This window comes from Perca flavescens, chromosome 18, assembly GCF_004354835.1.
Source record: "Perca flavescens isolate YP-PL-M2 chromosome 18, PFLA_1.0, whole genome shotgun sequence".
NCBI lineage: Eukaryota > Metazoa > Chordata > Actinopteri > Perciformes > Percidae > Perca > Perca flavescens.
This window is the reverse complement of record NC_041348.1, coordinates 19,115,612-19,136,924: the sequence shown is the minus strand read 5'-3', so window position 1 is coordinate 19,136,924 and position 21,313 is coordinate 19,115,612. Positions and strand designations below refer to the sequence as shown.

At 40.5% G+C, this 21,313-nt stretch overlaps 1 protein-coding gene across 3 annotated transcripts in view; it reads left to right on the top strand.

The window, feature by feature from the left end:
* stxbp5a (syntaxin binding protein 5a (tomosyn)) overlaps window positions 1–21,313 on the top strand; it is a 105,579-nt gene that overhangs the window by 26,163 nt on the left and 58,103 nt on the right. For all 3 annotated transcript variants that reach the window (XM_028605794.1, XM_028605793.1, XM_028605792.1), the window contains exons 3-4: window positions 13,866–13,947; window positions 16,201–16,301. In XM_028605794.1, the coding sequence (XP_028461595.1) occupies window positions 13,866–13,947; window positions 16,201–16,301 (183 nt within the window). The remainder of the gene's footprint in view (window positions 1–13,865; window positions 13,948–16,200; window positions 16,302–21,313) is intronic.

Genomic DNA, 21,313 nt, shown 5'->3' with positions numbered 1-21,313 from the left:
ACACACACACACACACACACACACACACACACACACACACACACACACACACACACACACACACACACACAGTACAGTAGTACAGTACACTTTGATTGCTTTGAGGTAGTGTTAGGAATATGGTGAGGAGAGCTCCAGGGACTGGCGTAATGGCTGTGTTGGTTTGTCAAATGTTTTCAGCTTTGTAAATTATGTAACATTCATTTTAATGTTCCTGTTTCTCATTATCTAACCAACTATACCTGCCAATGTACAGTACAGCACAGTATAGCACCTGTCAAGTTTCTATTTAAGATTAGATTAGTGTTTGATGGTCCTCAGTCCAGATGCATTTAATTGGAGCCTGTATTAAAACAGAGACTCATGATCTCACAGTGTAAATGTGTTAAAGGTTAATTTGGCATTAAGTTACATTCTAATAAAACACTTTCCTCCTTACCACTTTGAGAGGGTAATACATAAAGCCATCTAAATACATATGCTGGCTCCCATTCACCACATCCATTATTCATAGACAGGAGGAAACCCAGTCACAGGCTTTTAGTCCTGCAGTTGCTTGTGTCTTCCTCCCCATCTCTCTTTCCCTGTTTTTCTTCCTCTTCTCTTTCTGTATATAGCCAAACCATGTTCCTCCTGAAGTTATTCTCCCCCTTGTCATTTTAACTTTCCACTTGGGTTTTGTCTTTGAAACTGTTATACTTCTTTTCTCTTTCTCTTTTTTTCTCTCCATAATCCTTATGGTGTCTGTAGTCTCAGTCCTTAAATCTCTCAGTTTTTTAAAGCAGACATGGATAGTAATTGTGTGGAGGATGATGTTCTTACCTTATATATAAATTACAAGCATTTGATCTGGGTCTGTCCTTTTAATTGCCTCCTCACTCCATCCATGTTACCCAATGACAAGCATATCATTGTACAACAATATGGTTACATGGTAAAATTGATCAGATGTCAGGGATGGTTTTGTACCTGCATTACAAACCCCATTGTTTAGACTATTTAATAGTCTGTTTATGGATTGGAATACTCTGTTTTCATAGCGAGCATGTTCAATATGTGCAATCCGATGAACAGTGTGAGGCGAGAAAGAGGAATGAGCTATGTGTGCGAGGGAATTACAAGGTATCCCTTTAGAGACCTGGCTGTTCATGTTTCATTTATATCAGAGATTGCTTGTTACCTTACAAATTAGGTATAAATACATACACAAATGAAAAGCCTTGCCTTGAAAATCAACGTGTGGGTGGGTTTTGATCATGCACAACAAAACATGCAAGAATTAATTACCCCTTTCACTACCGTGGATATAGTGCCACTTGGCCAGCCATGCCAAAACATGTATTTATGGACTTCAATATTCAATGAAAAATTATCTCAAAATGAAATAGCATAATGTGTCAACATGTAACACAGCGCTTTCAAGCCGGAGAGCGGAGTTCACTTCGTGGCGAAAACTAAATATTTTCACCTGGGAAACGCTTGTTTGTTCCTCGGGAACCACAATCTTTTTCCTAAACTTAACTAGTCATTTTGGTGTCATGACGCTTACTTTTTCTGGCTAAACTCTACTACCACGGCCCCTGAAAGGGCCGTCATCTGGCGGTGCCTGTAGCCGGCTTATAGTCACCTATTGGCAGCTAAACACATCTACCAACTGCCACTGGTAAAACGGAGCTCTGACGGAACTTTCTAGCGGCTAAATACAACCAGCAACTGCCGCACGGATTTCATTGTTCTATTGCACTTTAGACTGTTCACATTACAGCGCTTTACGTAGTTTAAAAGAGGCTACTTCTATTTTAGGTATATATGTTATATTGGTGTATTATCATTGATCCCTTTGAGGGGGGGGATACATTTTGTTCCAACCAGGAATAAAAAGAGGCAGGGATCTATAGACCAGAAAGGGGGAGATCCTACGCATCCCCCATTGCAAATCACACCCTGATAGTGATCAGACAGTTATCTCAGGAGTTGATGGAGACCAAAACTGAGTCAATCTGAAAGTGAATATTGGATTTACAGTTGTCAAGTGGCCAGAAACACGACTCCAAATGAATGCCAATGTTGCTCTATGTATGCTGGATGTTTAATAAGCCACTGTTTGCGAACAAGCTATCTACATCAAGTTAAAAGGTGATAATCTCTGTGTTGTTTTCACAGTTTCCAGCCCCCAAGTTGCCAGAAAATCAGTCAAACCTTGTTTAACATTAAACAGCTAAACACAGGAAATACCTGGTTGCCAGTACTACAGTAGTGACAGAGCCTTTTTTAAAATCCCAAGTTAAGTTTAATTCTTATTCTTGACAGATAATGGATGAGGAACATTGGAAAGTAGAGAAAGACAGAACGCAATAGTTCAGGTGGGATTTAATCTGAGGCCAGCTGTGAACATGCGGCTCCAGAGGAGATGGACTGGATTTACTGACTCGCCTTTGCAAAGTGATACATGATTTCTGTGATGGTTTCCAGCACAGTACCAATGTGTTTTGTTGTGTTGCCAACTTGTGAAGTTCTTTCCTCTCCGGTCTGAATGGTACTCACACGCACAGACAGACACATATAGGGTTTTTCCATTAGACAGGGTTGGTCCGCTATAGCCACGCCACAGGCTCACGGCAGTGGATAGCCGCAACGTGCTGCTGTGGTCCCGCTTGGTTGCCGGGCCGACCGCTGTTGACCCGTGGCGGTCTCTTCCGCTTAGCTGTGTCTTTGGCCAATTTACATACAATTTTATGTTGCAATGTAATTTACATCATAGGCTATATTTTGGCTAAATGTCCATCTTGACCAAACTAGATTGACGAACCATGACAGAATTTTCTGTTTTAGGCTAAATAACGGCCATATAATCTGATTTGGTGGTTCATAGCTGTAAGAGTCGCCGGGCATTGTAGCTAAGATTAAAACTACAGTAAAGGTTGAAAATCACAGAGGGCAGATCTAATGTAGACTGTAAAATGAGTTGAGAGCCTCTGCTTCTAGCACAGGTTATGCTGTAATTGGCCAAGTGGGGCTCAGACCGCTAGGGTGTTATCAGCAGATAGATAGATAGTGTCCTTGCACTTGTCCACAGGCCAGAACTCATGTTTAATACATAGTTGCCTTGTACCCAGCTTATTATGTGCGCTATGTGAGATATGCACATAACAATGAATAAAACGCACATAACCAGTGTGAACTGTACTCACCCGAAGCCAAATAGGTAATTTACTGATTGTCTCCACTAGAATTGTTTCCTGTGAAAAACATAATTTAGAAGTAGCAATATATGTTCAGAATCGGTTCAGAACAGACCACAACAACACTAAAGTCACTTTGAAGCAGTAATTGCAGCCACTTGTCACTTGCGGAGACATTGTTTAGCTTTGTCGCCTGTTGGAACGTAATCCTTTAACTAGATTTGCATTGCTATCAGAACAGCAGAACTTGTGATTTCTGTTAAGCCGCTGTCTGTCACACACAGTAAATGAGACTATTAAACAGTTTGACAGTTGCAATAGCAAAGCATAGCTAAAAATCACGTCTGTCCCATCCAAGATGATAAGGTTTGTCATACTAACTGAATATTCTTGTATTTCTCTTTTTTCATTCATACAGTATCTCTCCCTCTCTGGTGAGTTTCCTTCTCTTTTTTCTGTCACACTCTCTTTCATCCACCCGTCCTGTTCTATTTCACCCCTCCTCCCCCCCATACATTTCTCATTTTCTCTTCTATGCTATGTATGCTTTTGAAGGAGGGTTTGACCACCAGCTGTTCTGCTGACTCAACATTTGTTGCACCATAGTTTTTACCCCTTTACTCCTTCCCTCATCCCTTCTATCTCATCCTCGCTCCTTCTTCTCTCTCACCCTCCCTCTTTTCCGCCTTCAATCTCTACATCCAGTGAATATCCAAACCTCTTTCCCTGCGTTTATTTTTCCTCTCTCTCCCTCTGTCTTATCTCTTTTTAGGTATTTGCCTCTCAGTTGTCGCACAGTAATTCAGTGCTGAGTTGTCTTGCTAAAAATAGATAATGCACTGGTTTATTAACACCCCACTATTGGGCAGAACTGACCATGCTCCAGACACCAACAATCCACATTATCTGTACTGCATTTGGAGGCGGGGGGGTTACAAGTTTTACTATGCATCACCATTGTGCCCGCCTTGCCTGTACTGGCTCAGGCCCAAACTAATTTATAGACAATATGTCTTAATAGAGCCGTGTTTTTTTGTACAACTGGCCACCATTTGTGTTACATCATTGCGCATCACTGCAATCTTCACAGATCATTAAGGGAAACTATAAGAGCTCAAGAGTTGGTGGTTATTTTGTTTAATATTTCTTCTGCAGTAAACTAATCCAAATATTTGTATTCAAGTTAAAAGTTATCTGTGCAATATGTATATATTGCACTGTGCAGTGCCATTAAGACCATGCATGCTCCTGTTGCTACAATTTTGAACCTGCACATTGAACCTGCCAGTGCAATCTTCATTTATGCAGCATTTTCCTGCCCCCTAATCAGCCTTCTACCTGCAAACTCTAAGAACAGGTCTCATTTGTTACGGGATTTTGGATTACTGCAACGTTGATCTGTGCACCTCAGCAAATGGCCATTGTCAAGAATGTCATAGATGAACGTAAAAGACAGGGGCTATAATAGATGTGTGTGTGTCGCAGTGCTTCCCAAGGTGAGTGTGTGGAAGCTGAGGCAGCGACAAATACTCAGCGGCCCCATCGCAGTTTAATTGTTTGCCTGCATAATAAATCAAATATGTCAGGAGAGATTATTTATACAAGGACTGTGTTAAACAAATGAATCACCAGTTTGCTCAACTCTTGGTTTTTCCTTGGTGTGTAGCTATGTGTCGGTGCCTCAGGATTGCATTTGTGAACTATTTGCTTGCGTTTCAGTATGATTGCATGACAATACTTGTGTTTTTTTTTCTTCTTCATATGAGGGAACATGAATCTCATGGCTTGCACACGCTCTTCTCTGTCATTGATGGAATTGGTACTATCTGAATGCTGTGGCAGAGGGAGGGGAAAGGAAAACAAATTAACACAAATAAAGGCCCCCTTTTAAAGCTACACTGTGTAAATCTCTAAAGGTAGAGGGTAGACCTGAGCTTTTTAAACTTACAATGTGCACCAGTCCCTCGGTAGGATGCTTGTCATTGTTCCTGCTGTTGCTAAGCCACAGCTGAAAACCGCTTTAAAGGACATTTTTGCTCAAGACGTTTTCAAATTTCACTGACCGGTGTGCTGTTCAGCGCAAAAAAAAAAAATGCCCTGCCCTTTCTGTTCAGAGCATGTCTTCCATACCACGTAAACCAAGAAAACCATGTCAGCATTGTAAAGAGAGGTCCCTGCTGGACACACAGGATATGCTTTCATTTCTCCGGTGCTGTACAGGCATAAAAAACATAGAGCATTGTTGATCTGATTCAGTAAATTTCTAAACAAATGTTTTGTGGCTAAAAGGAAGTATGGAAGCTGGAATGTGTCAAAACAATAATCTTTTAATTAACACATGCATTAAAAAGCTTTTAAAACATTATTATCCCTTTAAATTATGCACTTCAAAAAGATATTATTGAAAAAAGAATAAAAAAAACATCCACAAATGTGCCAAGTCAGGGTCGAGCGACAAAAAGGCTGACTTCAGGAAGGTAGAGATGCCTGGTAATGGCAGAGTGCCAGCCACAGTGCAGGGAGAGATCGTGGCCTGAAGGAATGGAGATGCAGCTCCCTCAGCAGCCTTTTAATCTGATGTAAACAGCTGCAAGCAGCCAGCGGGAGACCAGGAGATGGGTGACATGGGAGCTTTTAGGCAGGTTAAGGTCAAGGTGGGTTGCAAAATTATGGATGATTTGTAGGATATCACATCCAAATGAGAACCGAGTAATGTGCACAAGCAGCTGAGCCGAGTCCTTTGTGGTTGCGGTGGAGGTCTTTGCACGATTGTTGTTTCTCGAGGCTTATTACTATATTGTTTCCTCTGTTTTTTGTTGTAACGGCATTGTTGTTTTTCCCTGTCTTGCTCCTATCCTCATTTATTTTTCTTTCTCTCTGTCTTCCTTTGACTATTATTTTTGCATTGCCTCCCTTCTGTCTTTTCTGTTTTCTGCCGCCCAGCTTCCATCGCCTCATGGCTGTCTCTGGGTCCGGTGCAGAGCAGCCTCTGCCCCGTGGACCCGCCTCCCTCCCGGCAGGGTGATGTATGAGTGGCTAGGTTTGACGTCACTTTAGGCCCAACGTCATAGCAACTCAGCGCTCCCAGGCTTGCTCTTTCTGGTGCTTTCTCTCAGTGCCTCTCCCTTATTGCTTCTTTGCTTTATCCTCCATTAGTCACCTCTCTTTTCTTCTTTTCTTTTTCCGTGTCTCCTCCTCTGTGATGTCACCTCTGTTTTACTGTTTCCCCTTCTCCACATCCGTTTCTTTATCTTGCCTATCATTTTTCATCGCTCTGGCTAATGTTAAAACATGCCTATCTTCTTTGTCCATCCTCCTTCTCATTCTTATCCCTCTGGAGCTTTCTATTCTCATTTAGAGCTGCATCCTCTCCTTCATTTTTTCTATTTATTCCTCTCAGACAAATATACAGAGTCATGCTATATTTGACGAAAGCAGAGGAGCAGTGAGCCAACCCTTCTCTCATGTGAAATACAGGCTCATCCCTATTCAATTACACTTATCAGGATCAACTCTATTCCTGGATAACGTGGTTTCATAAAACCTGCAGTCTGTTTCCCACTGTACCCAGCCAATTCTCTCTATGAAAACTTTGCTTTGCCAGATGCCCAGTGACTCACCTTTATTAGTCAGGAAAGTTGCCTGTGGCTTTGACAAAAATAAATATAAGAGGAGCAATATACCGTAAAAGGGAATTATCAGTCAACTTTGACTTCCAGGAACACTCGAGAAAATTTCATCAAGCTTGACAAGACGTGAAGCTGACCCACTTTCTGCTTTCGCTCTCTGTCTTCCTCTCTTTTCCTGTCTTCTTGTCTTGCTCCCATCGCTGCCTGCGGTTAGTCCGTCGACTTTTAGCATTGGTGCAGTGTGGTAAGAGGGGCGCAGAGCAAGATAGACCTCGCTTGGTAAGAATGGAATGAGGAATGCTCTTATCAGCCATTGAGACACATGTCCTACTGAGCCTGTCCCGTGTGGATGGAGTCAAGGCACTTCAGAGTTACTTTGGGTCACATGTTTGTTAAAATACTGGAAAGCATTTGACCATGGCAACAGAGATGTCTAGGTATTTTTCTGTAGAGAGATGCGTGTCATTTTAAGATTCAGGAAAGGTCATTATCAAGGCATTTGTAGTGCTCAGAGGACTTGAATGGAACATTTTTGTTCAGCGGTTCGATATTACTTGTCAATCACAGCGTGACCAGTAATTTCTAATCTCATTCCATCTTACTATTTTTGTTCCAAACAAACACTGCTAACTCTGCATAACAACATAACAATGTGAAAATAATATTTTAATCTATCAACATGTTTTCCCCCTGAGGAAATATTGTGGGTATTATATACATGCATTTAGTTGATAACATGCAGGCTAATGCCCCTTCCATTTGGTTCAAGGATCATATAAAAAAGTATGATCATGTTTATTAAAGCCCCAGTGTGTAACGTTTGTAGTTGTTCATTATCAAAATCTGTATTGCCCTTCACAAACTTGTCCTTTTTCATGAATATTTACCACCACATCAATTTCAAGTATTCCTATTAGCTTGGAATTTCACATTTGCGCTCGCATGAACTGAGGTAGATGCTCCATAATGATGTGCCATATTGAAATCTGTTAGCCGGTAAGGGACATACAGGCCATACTGCTCCGCCTTTCGCGTTTTTGACTCACAGCTGCTGCTAATGGGTATCGTCGCTTTCCGGCCCCGGCAAGTTTGAAGGAGGAAACATGGAGGACCACACGTATTCAAAATCCAAATTTCAGGAACAGGAGTCTTCTTCTTCGCCCAGAAAAAGAAAACAAATATTGAAAAGAGCAAGAGACTGGAAAAAGAGTGAACGTTGGAGCTGCTTTGGAGGCACACACCAAATCCCAACTAGTTAATTATCCTCTGGACCGCTGCAGTCTCCTTTTCTTTCTTTCTCCTTTCCGTCGGGTGGCGCGTGTGCCCACTCGTGGTGTCTGCACCACTCTCCAACATGAACTCATGGATGCATTAAGAGAACGCATGAACTCCAACAACGACAGCTGATAGACGGCCTTTTGTACACCTTCGCTTTTTGAAGCGTGAAGGCTACCGTAGCTGCAATACTGCGTGGCGAGAGAGAGTTGATTGCGATATATGATCTCAATGCTAGATGGGAGTAATTCTTACACAGTGTAGCTTTAAAGGCTCCCTGATTCTCATACTGTCTTTTTTTTCTTTAATCCTGTGAAAGATTTTGTAAATGGTTATTATAGCGTGTGATGTGAAAACAACCCACAGAAATGGAATTCATGTTATTTCCCTCCCTGGCATGAAATCAAGGCAAAGACACACTGCCAGAGGAAACATTTATTCTATAGGAAACACATTTTGACCAAACAGTGGTAAATAGCTACCCAGTGTTAGAGGTTTACAAAAACAAATGTAAAAGCTTTCATGCACTGGGTAAAGATTGAATTACCATCACATATTGAGAGCAGAAGAAAGAGCATTCAAATAAATAACACAGACAGTGTATTACTTTTAAGATGGAGCAGTCGTTTTTATGTTCACATTTTATAATCATTTGACTCATTGATGAGCTAATCATTTGGCAAATGATGAACAAACAATTTACTGGTTTATTATAAAACTATTGCAAATCATTAACCATTAGAAATATTATTTAACAAAAAATTGTTAAATAATTAGTTATGTGTGTGCCATTTATTAATTATTGTAAAACTTGTCTGTACAGTATTAACTTGGATAGTCAGTTTCAGTTGTAAACTTTTTAGATAAACCTTCCTACTGGCTACTACTCAGCAGTCGGCAGTTGACAGTTGTCCACAAATAAAATGTAATTTTCAAGAGACCTTTGTTCTTCTAAATAGTTTGATATAGTGGCCAAAAGCAGCAGCAAATGTAATTTGCAGCCAGGGTCAGTCTAGCAACTCTCCGTTGGCTTGCAAGCTAGAAAAACCAAATTCTAGTCAGGCCAATCACATCGTGTATAGAGTTGGTGGGCGGGCTTAACATAAGGACGGCAGAGTTGCGACGGTTCTGCGTGAATTCCCTCCTACTTGAAAACAAAGAAGATGGCTGCTGCTGGCAAACAGCGGTCTTTCGAATCGGCTTTGGCTGTGACTTTGGAAGACTTGGAGTTAAGCTTTTCTTTGAGAAAAGAAAAAAGAACGGTACTGAAGTTATTCTTAAAAAAGGAAGATGTGTTCAGAGTTTTGCTGACCGGATGCGGCAAAAGTTTAATCTATCAACTAGCGTTGCTCTGGTTGGTTGATGCGCTATCCTATTGCGTGCAGAGGGAGTTTGAAAGACAACCGTTTATCCCGCCCCTCGGATTGAACCCTGCCAATGATGAGTTCCCAGACCCAACATCTTGATGTGGGTCTGGCTTGTCAGGCTAGGAGATTGCAGCATTGAGATAAAAAATGGGTGACGTTAACCTAATGCCATCATATCATTAAGTAAGAAGAGGCCGCAATGAGATTACATCATTATTTTTGGCTTGTGTGATGTTTAAGTCCCATGTTTCATGTATGTCATGGTTTATTTGCTAATTCGGTTTCCACTGCTCTTCCTAGTGTTTTCTTTTTATCAATACCAGCTACTTCAACTTAAGCAAGCTAAAAAAAATGTTTGCAGTATTTTAACTCTTTTTCTCGCTCGTATTTCCAGCATTTCCACTGAGGTTGTTTTATGCACAAATTGAAATGTGCATAAAAACAAGTGGGTGTAAACACACTCATTGTAATCAAATAACATTCTTTAAAACATTTAGACATGTTTACATATGAGCTTAACAGCCTCCTTATGTGAAGTGTAAGTTATTCTGCAAGAACTAGTGTCTCTTAGTTGATGCATGTAAATATAAAGAGAAGAATGCAGAACCTGAGTCTACCACAACTAAGTTGCTTGTGGGGAAATTCATTCTTTGCACACCTCTTATACACTGATCCGAAGTCTTTTCCAACTGGACTCCATAGCTTGTTGTGGCCTGCTGCATTTCTGTGATAATTATTGTGGGAACATTCACTTGAAACATGAATAAAATCCACTTTTCCTTCTTTGAAGGTTTGACTTTATGTTGCAGGGTGTTTTTATGATTTCCTCTGTGTCAACACGTATGTGCGCTTCATGATAATGTGCTTGCGGGATGGCTGCCTCTCTTCAGAGAAAAGGCAATGTGAGCAGTTTCAAAAGCACAACCTTAAATCCTTCCCTCTCTCTTTCTGAGGCTATGGAAGATTTGGTTCCCAGGAAACATAAGTAAAGAGTTTTCAATTAAGTCATTTTAAGTGAGACAGACTATACTGTTGCGGGGGACAAACTATCCTGACTAACACTGTACAGGCACTGTTGCTGTATGGATGCTCAACAACTTCCTCAACACAAACCCAAACTATGTACAGAGGAGACAGATGGGATGGTTTTGAGTCCTGATATTTAGTGCCAATTGAAAAATTCATCAGGCATTATGGTAGACTATTTCGTATGATTTGGCAAACAGCAATAGCAGAGGTGCCACTTTCTCTCTCATCACTTTTCCCTATCTGAGCTCGGAAACAATTAAAAGCTGAAGCTAAAAATTAAAGCTTTTAGGCATAACACATCACAATCCTCATTAAATGAGCTGATCTAAGCTAGCTTGCTCTCCCTTACTTGCACATTTTGGCCTACATAGACGTCAGCGTGTCTTTCCCAAGTCTGTGACAGTTTAGCCAGCAGCAGTATCCTCGAGGATCGCAGCCATATAGGTCAAGTGGAGAGAGCATTAGGGTCCTCTGTCCTCATCCACTGGGTGTGACAGTGTGTGCTGATGAGCTTTATTGCTTTTCTCTCATAGTCAGAGTACTTTTCATGTTTTAATTTCCTGCAGTGTATGAAGCTCCAAACTTTAAATGTCCAGTGCCGCAGTGACCTTCTGTCACTGTACATATTTCACTTCTTATGTTTAACAAGTACTTATAGACATGTTGCTACTATTACAAATGCCACTACAGGACAAACTTGAGTATGGAGAAAGAAATCCAAATAAGTGCCTCTACCTTTTATTTCTCACTCTACACCTCTGTCTTCAAAGCAGGTAGTGATATTGAGTAAGCTTTCTTTCCTCTCTCCTGTTTCTCAAATCCAGTGTTATCGACCGTCCATTCACACTGTTATTGTCAAGTGATCAGCTTGGTTTGATGTGTTCAGGCATCATTGACTCATCTGTTTTGGTCACTGTGTTAACACTCCAGGCATACACATGCTACCTGTTGTGTTTTTGCTGTACGGAACCCAAACAGGAAGCTGCAGGCTACATGAAGAAAGCACATCCTCTTGATGTTCACACTGTAGAAATTTCTAGTTGCAGTTTATTTCTTCAATCACTTCAGAAAAGGAAGATACGTACATTTGATGTAGATACGCACATCAGTGTCCAGGATACAACTTTATTGGGATTACACCTTTCATAAATTGGCCTTAGAATAAAAGCCCAGTGGTAGAATTTTGCCGGTGAGAGGCTGGTTCAAGTGTTATTATGATATATAGTTAAACATTTGGTACAGGGTTGTGTCCTTTTTCATAAACATTTTAAGACCAATGAGTGAACTTTATCCCATTTATGTATAAGTGAAGACAGACTACACGTTTTGCTTACTATAGATCCCATGCAGTGTTTGTTTAAGCGAAGGTTACACCTCCATTACTTTCAGAAGTGCAGTGAGACCGAACTTAAGGGTTTGAGGGTTAACAGAGAGGTGGCTGGTGAACATAACAAGTTTTAAGCTCTTAAAGGCTAAGCTAGATGTCAGATTTTGTATAGGGGAAGATTCTGATCATCATTGACATGATGGCGCCCTCCAGGAGTCATAGTTTTGGTCTGCTCAATCTCCCTGTGGGCTTACTGGCTGAAATCCAGTGTAGCCTGGTGATTTCTCCTGGTCATGGCATCACTGGCTCAGAGCTGTAGTCTTTTAATTGCCTGTCCAGGAGGGGGAGCTTAAAGCTTAATCCACCTGAAGAGTTAAGGGCAGCTTTTCAGGCAGTACAAATGCTACTGAATCACACTGATACCTTGTGATCAAACATAACTATAAATGAAATAGTAGCCACCAAATGGAGATTAATAAATTGGACCTAATGATGCAAACCGTGAAAAAGAAGGGATGAAAATACATATAGTGTGTGTGTTTACACATAAACCCCTTGTTGTGTATTTAAACCAAAGGATAAAAAATGCAAAGGAAGAGTTGCTGGGGTTTTAGCTGAGGAGAAACAAGGTGTGTGGTGCTGGCTCGTTGATGTGGTGGATTTATTTATTGGGATGGTCACAACACACCTCAGGAATGATTACATGCATTACAACCTAATAAATTACACCGGTGCCTGTCTGGGGGCTGAAGGCGCAGTTTCCACCGTGGGAGACGAGGACTTGACTGTTGGTGTTTGAATTAGATTGTTATGGCTTTGCTTGTTCTGTTGTTGCTGTTGCTACCATTGCCAATGTGATGCAGCTTATTCTGCTGATATTCAAATATATAGAAATGGTTAATCAATGGAATATATGTTCATTCTCACTATTTTCTATGTGGATGCATGAAAGATACTTTTGTAATGTTTGATTAATCTGTATTCATAAGTCACTGTGCGGTGGTCAAACTCTGTTTTAGCTGGAAACCTCTGCAGGCAATTTATAGTATATACACACACACACACACGCACACACACACACACACACACACACACACACACTAATGAACAATAGCATCGTCCCCAGGGTGCTACATCTCTATGTGCCCCCAGTATGAAAAATTGCCACCCCCCACCTTAGTCCTTCGAGTCATGGGAAGAATGAATGGATATAATCAGTAAGCTCACCCATTCACTCTCCTCAGGGAGAGAAGCCACTTATTCTCTGTCAGCCCCTTCCCCTCATCTCTCTTTTTTTTCCCAGCCTCCACCCTTCTGCCCCTCTCTGCATGTTTTCTCTCTTCTCCGCAGCTTTTATCGGAGTTGCCAATCTGTTTAACTGTATCCTCTCTCTGCTATTATTTTCTCATGTGCTCACATAATATCCACCTCTTCTCTGCTGATTCATTTTCTATATAATATCTGAATGATCTCCCTCCTTCCATTTTCTCCCCCTCCATCCTGTTACAGTTTCCTTCCTTCGCTGCAGCAGTGGCACTGCTAATGTTCCCGTTTTATTTCCACTATATCTATATTCTTTGCGAGCCCTCTAACATACTACTACTTCTGTATAACTGCAGTCATCGACGTGGTTCAGCAATTCCAAGTCATTATGAACACCTGAATTACATATAGTTTTAGGTACTGTAAGTGCCTCTTAAGTGCCTTTATTCTGCGAGAAAGGAATGTAATTCACAGGAATGTGAGGTGTCCGAAAGGGTGAAGTCCTGCAAACTTGTTGTAGGTGATGAATATGTTCAAGCTCTTTTGGTAGACCATACAAATGTCATTGTGGATATTCCATTTTTCTTCCTAGCAGGTAACCAGGTAGCAGATGTCATGACCTTTTGAATCAGGTGTAGTGAGGAGCAAATGACCTTCAAATGCTGAGGCTGTTGTCCTGGGCTGCCTCATGTATATTCAGTGCATACTGGGCTGCCTACACAAACAAAAACAAGCAGTTTGGTGAAACATCCCATTAGTGGTACTGTAAGTTCCTTGACAGAGAATCTTTCAGGTTTGGTCGTCCAGGCGTGGAGTGTTACTGTCAGCACGAGAGTGGAGCAGCCGTCATCCATCTACAGTTTCTCATCAATGAGGTAGGTCACAAAAAACACAAGAGAAACATTTGGAGTCAGCAAATTGCGGATGACTCCAATGAGGCATCTGTTCTCCAGCGCTGTCTTACAAAACCAAGACTCTGTAGTTGATAGTGTTATCGGGGAAAAAAGTTCACTTTGCTGTATGTCATTTAATAAAACATATGGGCAGATTCATAAATACCCATCCCTGGTAATCACATTTCACCCCTTAAAATGTTCAAAAAAGTAATTACTACTGTTTACTGTGTAGGGAAGGATATTTGATAATGATCGTATTGGTATCGTGAAAGTAACTTACATCCCTTTTCTTCCTTATCTCCCTCTTGTCTTTCCATGTTTTATGGCAGTGAGCAGTTATTTTCCTTGTATGATACTATAAAGTACTAGAGACCCATACTTGAGTAAAAGTACAAGTGCTCTATCAAAAAAGTGACTTGAGTAGAAGTTGAAGTGCTCTTTATGCACCACACTTAAGTAGAAGTACTAAAGTATTCAACATTTTTTGTACTTAAGTATTGCAAGTAGTTTATTTTAAAATCTTAAAGTATTGTGTTATTAAAGAAAGTTTAAAAGTTTGAATATCATATTGTTTATATTATTTCAAATGTTTAGCCTAAGGCTGTAGCCAAAGGAATTAACAAATATTGAATATATTATATTAAAAATAACAAATATTAACAAATACTGAAATAAAATGTACAATTATCACATTGTGCAAGTAAAATGAACATCCTCTCCAGCACAGTAACGATTAAAGCCCCTAAAAACGTATCACACACTAGCTAGTAACGTGTGAGGTACAGGAAAGTTAGCAAGCTAGCAAAATAAAGATAAACTAGCAGCTTCACATCACAGGGTCAAACGGTTAACATTCAGTACTCCTTGCAGACTGAAACAACTCAGGAATAGATTTATCTGCTGCAACAATAGCTAAATAGAAAGAGTACAAACTTACATCGTCTCTGACTTCTGAATGGGCAGCGATATTTTTTTCCCACTATGGCCATGCCAAGATAGCATTCAAACACTACTATTGGCCAGGCGTCCATGCTTACATGTACAGGTCCTATCCCCTGACCAATCCCCTAACCCTAACCTTAACCACTCGAGGTGAAATGCCTAACCCCAACCCCAACCAATTGAGCTGCTTCGTAGGGCGGGTCTTGCCGTGGCTATAGTGGGATTCGATTACACACTGTAACCTACACTGTCTCCGTAGCGTGAGGAATTCACAACAGTAACGAGTAACGATGCAGCACATAAGAAATGTGTCTGAGTAAAAGTGTTTCATTCATCGAAAATATGTACTCAAGTGGAAGTAGGAGAAAAAAATAATACTCCAGTAGAGTACGGATACAGCCTTTTAGTACTTAAGTAGAGAGGTGAAGTAGTTCTACTTCGTTACTATACAGCTCTGATGATACTGTACCAAGAGTCATTTGAGCAAAGTTCCCAGTGGGGCTGAGTAATGCTGGTAATCCTCAATACTTTTTGAGTACTGTGTACTACAGTGTTCATAGCATTGAGTATTTTAAACTGTCAACACTTCTTGGTGTGCAAGAACTTTGTCGATTCTCACCAGATTCATAAACAGCCTCTGTTGATCGTCATTGCATGAGGATGATGTTGTTTGACTTACAGTTATATGTCCTCTTTTTGAATCACAGAAAATCTCAGATGCGAATCAACCCACAACTCTTATAAGGCAATTGCTCAGCTAAAATAGGCAGTTCTGTCTATATGTCACGTAAAAAACAGGCCACAGGGAAAAATTCTTAAGCATTTTGTCACATGTCAATTGACAGGCTGGACCCATCTTATGAATATTGAATATCTACAGCACTTTCTGAATCATATGAAAAAGAAACCAGAGTTTGATTTACTTTGACTTTATGAGAAATGCTGTATTTCATACTGAGTCGTGTGTGTTTGCTGCGTGTGTGCCAGCGTCTGTGCGACTATGAGTCAGCATTTTAAACAAACCCTCAGAGAGCTGGAGACGATTTTTAGTGCCGCCTACACATGCACATACACTTATATACATCTTATGAGTCATCGTGGTTACCTGGGAGAAAGCTGCCTGATTTAAAGTCAGTTTTCAGGGAAGGCAGTCTGACTCATGCATGTCATGTGAGAGCATGTGCAGTCTGTAGATATGTTTCTGGACAATTCTGCAGTTATAACCTACATGTATGTTAATGATGATACCTGCGATATCTTTTAATGTAAAAAGTAACTCTTTTGTGACAGGGAGCGCTGGTGAGTGCTCTGGCTGACGACAGTGTCCACCTGTGGAACCTGAGGCAGAAGAGACCAGCCATCCTCCACTCCCTCAAGTTCAGCAGAGAGAGGTAAGAGGGGCACACAAACACTGCAAATGATGAGAAAGACCTTCTGCTTTCCTTCTTTTCCTTCTCAATAAGGCCCTCACACTTTCTCTGGTGCAACATGAACTGTGTCTTTCTGAGCAGGGGCAGTGTCACAGTTTGCTGCCTGTGTGAACTGTTAGTTTTCACTGTCTGTCATGCTGAATGCAAACAGACGGCATTTCATTTGGCAAGTGTGTCTGCACGCTTGCAAAACTCTGCACAGGGCAAAGAAGGTGACGGAGAGTCTCTCTCTCACACGCTCTCTCTCTCTTCTCTGTTGGTCTCTAACTAAACACTCATTATTTGGGTCACTTACTCTGCCTTTGAGGCTTTCCCATCGCTGTGGCACAGGTGTGAACCTACCCAAACACCTGAAGGTTTACACCAGCAGGTTGTTACACACACACACGCATGCACGCACGCACGCATACACAGACACACACAGAGAGCATAAACATAAACACACACAAGCAATTATTATACACCAAGGCACACACTTGTACATGTACACAAATGCACAAACACACCTACTTTGAGATGGTTGATGGTGTGCCAAATTACAACTTCTGAGATTCAGATTAATTAGATAATTATGAGATATACAGTGTACTTTCATCAGACAAAGATTTGAGTCCAGGAACTCGTGTTGCATGTCATATCCCCCCTCTTTCTACCCCTTAATTTCCTGCTATCGTTCTTTAAAAAAAAAGTTTAATTGCATGTGTTTATACCAGGGGTTGATGAATAGACTGTATAAGTGAAGCCAAAACATTTCAATCCCCCCTGGTGGCTGGCTGCAGTATAGGTCATCAATCCCGCCACTTCCATGTTAGCGGTTGGGACCTGGGCCAAACTAAAAAATCAAAGTACACCTTAAATAAATTTTTCCCAAAGATGGTTTCTGTCATTTTAGGTAGTTCCTACCACAATGATGTTTGTTCGTTATGTTTCTGATAAAGTTGGTTTTTATTAGTTATTTGATGCTATAAAAACAGGGTAAAATGTCATGATTTGCAGCTGTGATTGACTCGCGATTGGTCGGGGTGGGTGTTTGGGCAGGACTTGTACCGCGGCTCCAGCACCCCATCACTGCTGCGCTGACTCCGGCTCCAAAATTACAAGATAGGAGCGCCCATATCCGGGATATTTTGGCTTCACTTTTGTCGTCCATTTTTATATATAGTAATATAAGTAATATGGTTTATACAGTTGGCACCAGGGAACATTTTCCAAACTCTCCTTGGTGCTACATCAAGGACAATCCAATAACTGGTATTTGGCTGACAAGCAAAAAAAAAAAAAAATCTTTTATTTGCAAATGTCTAAGTTCTGAGATACAAAGATGAGTGAAGTGCTGAATCACCTCACCTCAAGAAAGTTGCTGTCCACTGTCTCCTCCAAACGCAGATGCAGCGATTACCCATCAGAGCCAATCATATCATTGGCCAGAGATCTGTCTCACTTAAAAGTGGCGAATGGGTTAAATGTCAGAGCCAATGATCTGAGACGCCGCTGATGTGATTGACAGTGGCCGGCAGCGGCTTTTAGGGCGGGTTGTGTTCTTGCGGATGTGCTTGACCGCTTCTGACATTTAGTAAATACCGCGATCCAACGCAACAACCTCAAGAAACCGCAGCAGGAAGGAGCGGAGTTACTGCATCTCCAACTTCAAAGTCACATGAGACAAGAGGACGAATGCTTGCTTTCAGTCCTCATCCATACATAATGTGTAAGATATGAAAGTTTGGAGGAGAAAATGCAAATACAGTTCTCCTTAGCCTCATGAGTGAGACAGTCTTGATCTGAGCATTAGATCATCAGTCTGCTGTTCTGCAACTGACAATTTCACCTTACAGGCTTTGCTGTCTCGCGGCACACCAATTGCTCTGTAATGTCACAAATCATTGCATCAGTTGACACCCATAGCACACACCGGATGTGTCATACAAACAGAATAAGCAGTCAAAGTACAGTAGTAGGGATGTGCTCATCCAGGAAGTACATGTGATAAAATTGCTGCTTTGATGCTGTGTAATAGAAAATTTGCTTATCCAGGCATGTTGACGGGCACCAAGAACAGGCCGCTTTGTGGGCTTACATACAAAATTATAGGGCGCGGGTGCATTGATGCTTGTCATACATCGTCGTATGTGTTGCCCTTTAGCCCTGAGGCTTGTCAGGGGTATTCCTGTGTCTTTTGGCACTGCATGCTGGGCTTTTCAGGACCCTGAACAGGAGTAGGCAGGTAGAGATACAGTAGATACATAGACTTAAATGTGCTATTACAAATGCAATGGCTTAGTTAATTCAGTGTAGTATAGAAAAAAAAATCCTACTTTGCAGTCTTTATCCTTTATTAAAGCAATATATGAAATGTTTTATATAAAAGGTAATTGTATCCTAAATTGGTATCAAATTGTGTCCAAGTGTTTGCAGAACAGCACTCCATTTTCCCTTTCTGTAAACTAATACACAACTATGCAGTCCTCCATAGCTATTATTATAATAGCAGCTCCAAAGGAGCAGCCTCCAAAGTTAATGGGACCATCAGGGTTTTGTTAAGCCCATCGTATTTCAACTTTCCTATCACACAGTTTAGCCAAGTGTCTTGCACTCTGAGAAGCTTTTAAGATCTCTTCTGGCTCTAAAGTCTACAAATTTATCTCTGCTTTGTTTATTTTTATAAAAGGGGTGCATACTGTTGTTGCTTGGATCAAGGCTTTTTACAGTTGTTTTTTTTAGTCGCTATAGTACTATTATCAATAGTATGGTGCAGTGTTTCAAAACTCTAAGTAAAAGACTACCAACTGATCATACTTGTAAATCATTAAATCTTGCATTCAAGGCAACTGCACTACAAGACTAATATTTCAACCATTAAGTTTCTGGTGAAATACAACGAGTACATTTGTCAAGTCACTAAACATATCATAGTACAAATCTTTCAATTAAGTAATTGAAACGATCATTTAGTCCAAGACCAAACAATGTAAGATACATGTTTCAAAATTACGTTTTGAAGTGCTAAAGATGATATGTTTGCTTCACTGCTTTCACATTACAGTAGGCAAAAATGTAACTGTACATTACCCATCAAATTAAACAATAATCCCATAATCAGAAGCGTGATCAATGAAGACATCTTCCCCAGTCATCAATGCAAGAAACAAACGTTTATTGCAACAATACTGTAAGGTTTTGTCTAATCAAATACTGTAAAAAACTAACAGAACTGAAAGAAACTTGATTACTGTAAAAACTGTAAAGGTTTTGTGTAAAGGTTTTGTGTAGTATACACTACAGTACTGGATTTGTCCATACTAGAGACCATCTTGCAATGTGGTCACACCAGATGTGACACCAAATATTGGCATTTGCCTGTATTTTAATGAATACATCTTTCTTGCTGTGAGTTAGTTGAGAAGATTGATGTCTGTGCGTTAACTATGTATAGAGCCTTGAGTCAATTAGCTTAGCTTAGCACAAAGACTGGAAGCTGGGGGAAACAGCTAGCCTGACTCTTTCCAATGTTAAAAAAATATGGCTACCAACATCTTTTAAACTTATGAACACATTATATCTCATTTGTTTAATCCGTACACCATCTGTGTCCATTTGTGATTTTAGAGCTAGCTACGAAGTATTAACAGCGCCTTTGCTGGTTACCAGTTAACCTCGATGTGACGACAAAATTCTGAGAAGTAACTCCGGAAAGTTTCAGCATGTAACTCTCCATAAAACCACAAATTGTTGTTTTTACGTTTCTGTACGGATTAAAGAAACACAATTTAGCGTGTTAAGTTTGTGAGCTTTAGAGGTTCTCGTAGTTATTGAACTTTGGAGAGAGACGGGCTATAGCTGTTTCAGCGCATTTTCTAATCTAACTCTCTGCAATAAAGTGATTAGGTGTATTTATTTTAAAATGTTGAACTATTCATTTAATGGATACATTGCCTGGCATTCTCTTGGTACAGCTCTCTTGCTGACAACATCTTTCTTTAGGCCTGCTAGCATAAAAAATGAAACTGTAAGTAAGTTGTTTTTTTTAACACATTTATTTTCTACATAGTCCTGTCACCTTTTGAAATCTATAGGGTTCCTATCATCTGAGGGCCTATTCCAATACTCCAAACAGACCCTTCTCTTCCACTTTCCTTCATTCTATTCTTGTTCCTTCCCATGATCAGAATTTGAGTTGATGTTTGAAAGTAGTGTTGCAGAAAGCCCTCCAGCGTCAGCATCCATTCACATCAGATCACAGGCACTAGGAGAGAGGAAAGAAGGGAGGAGAGGAGGAGTTGAGACAGACTGGGCCTCAGCCAGAAAGCAGTGAGTCAGTCTGTGGGTAGGAGTGTGGGGATGGAGGGAGCGCAGAAGAAATCTTGCCGAGTCATTCTGGCGTAGGATGCTCTCATCACCTCCTGGCCTCACAAGAATGCACTGCAGATGTGGAAGCTATCGTCAATGCAGGGTGATATGATGGGAGATAATAAGAGGGGGGACAGTGTCACTTCACACACATACACACCAGTACACATAAACACAAATGAGACCTGATCTCTTCACTTTAACTTGGTCATAGGTAAGTTTTCGATTTTGTTTCTTTCAGAACAATGACTAATTCCATTCTTGATATATTTGACTTTAGCTGCTTGAAACCTCTGGAAGCTCATCAGAGTGACTTCATTTTAGAATCTAAATTACCTGAATCTTCAATCTTGGGTTCAATCCCAGCAGGAGTCACAGCCTGTCTTGAAGTATTTTTGAAAAAGACACTTAAACCTTAAAATATCTCTTTTTCTAAACGTAACATATCTAATTAGTAGTTTGTAAATGAAATGAGTTACGTAAAATAAAAAAATATTCAGCCGATTAGACTTTACTCAGTGGTATTTGACCGATTAAGGTTGCAACTGTTTTTTTTTTTTTACCTTTCTCCCTTTTTTCTACAACGTTACCTTCTAACTGTGCAAATGTATAAAATAAACTGTGAA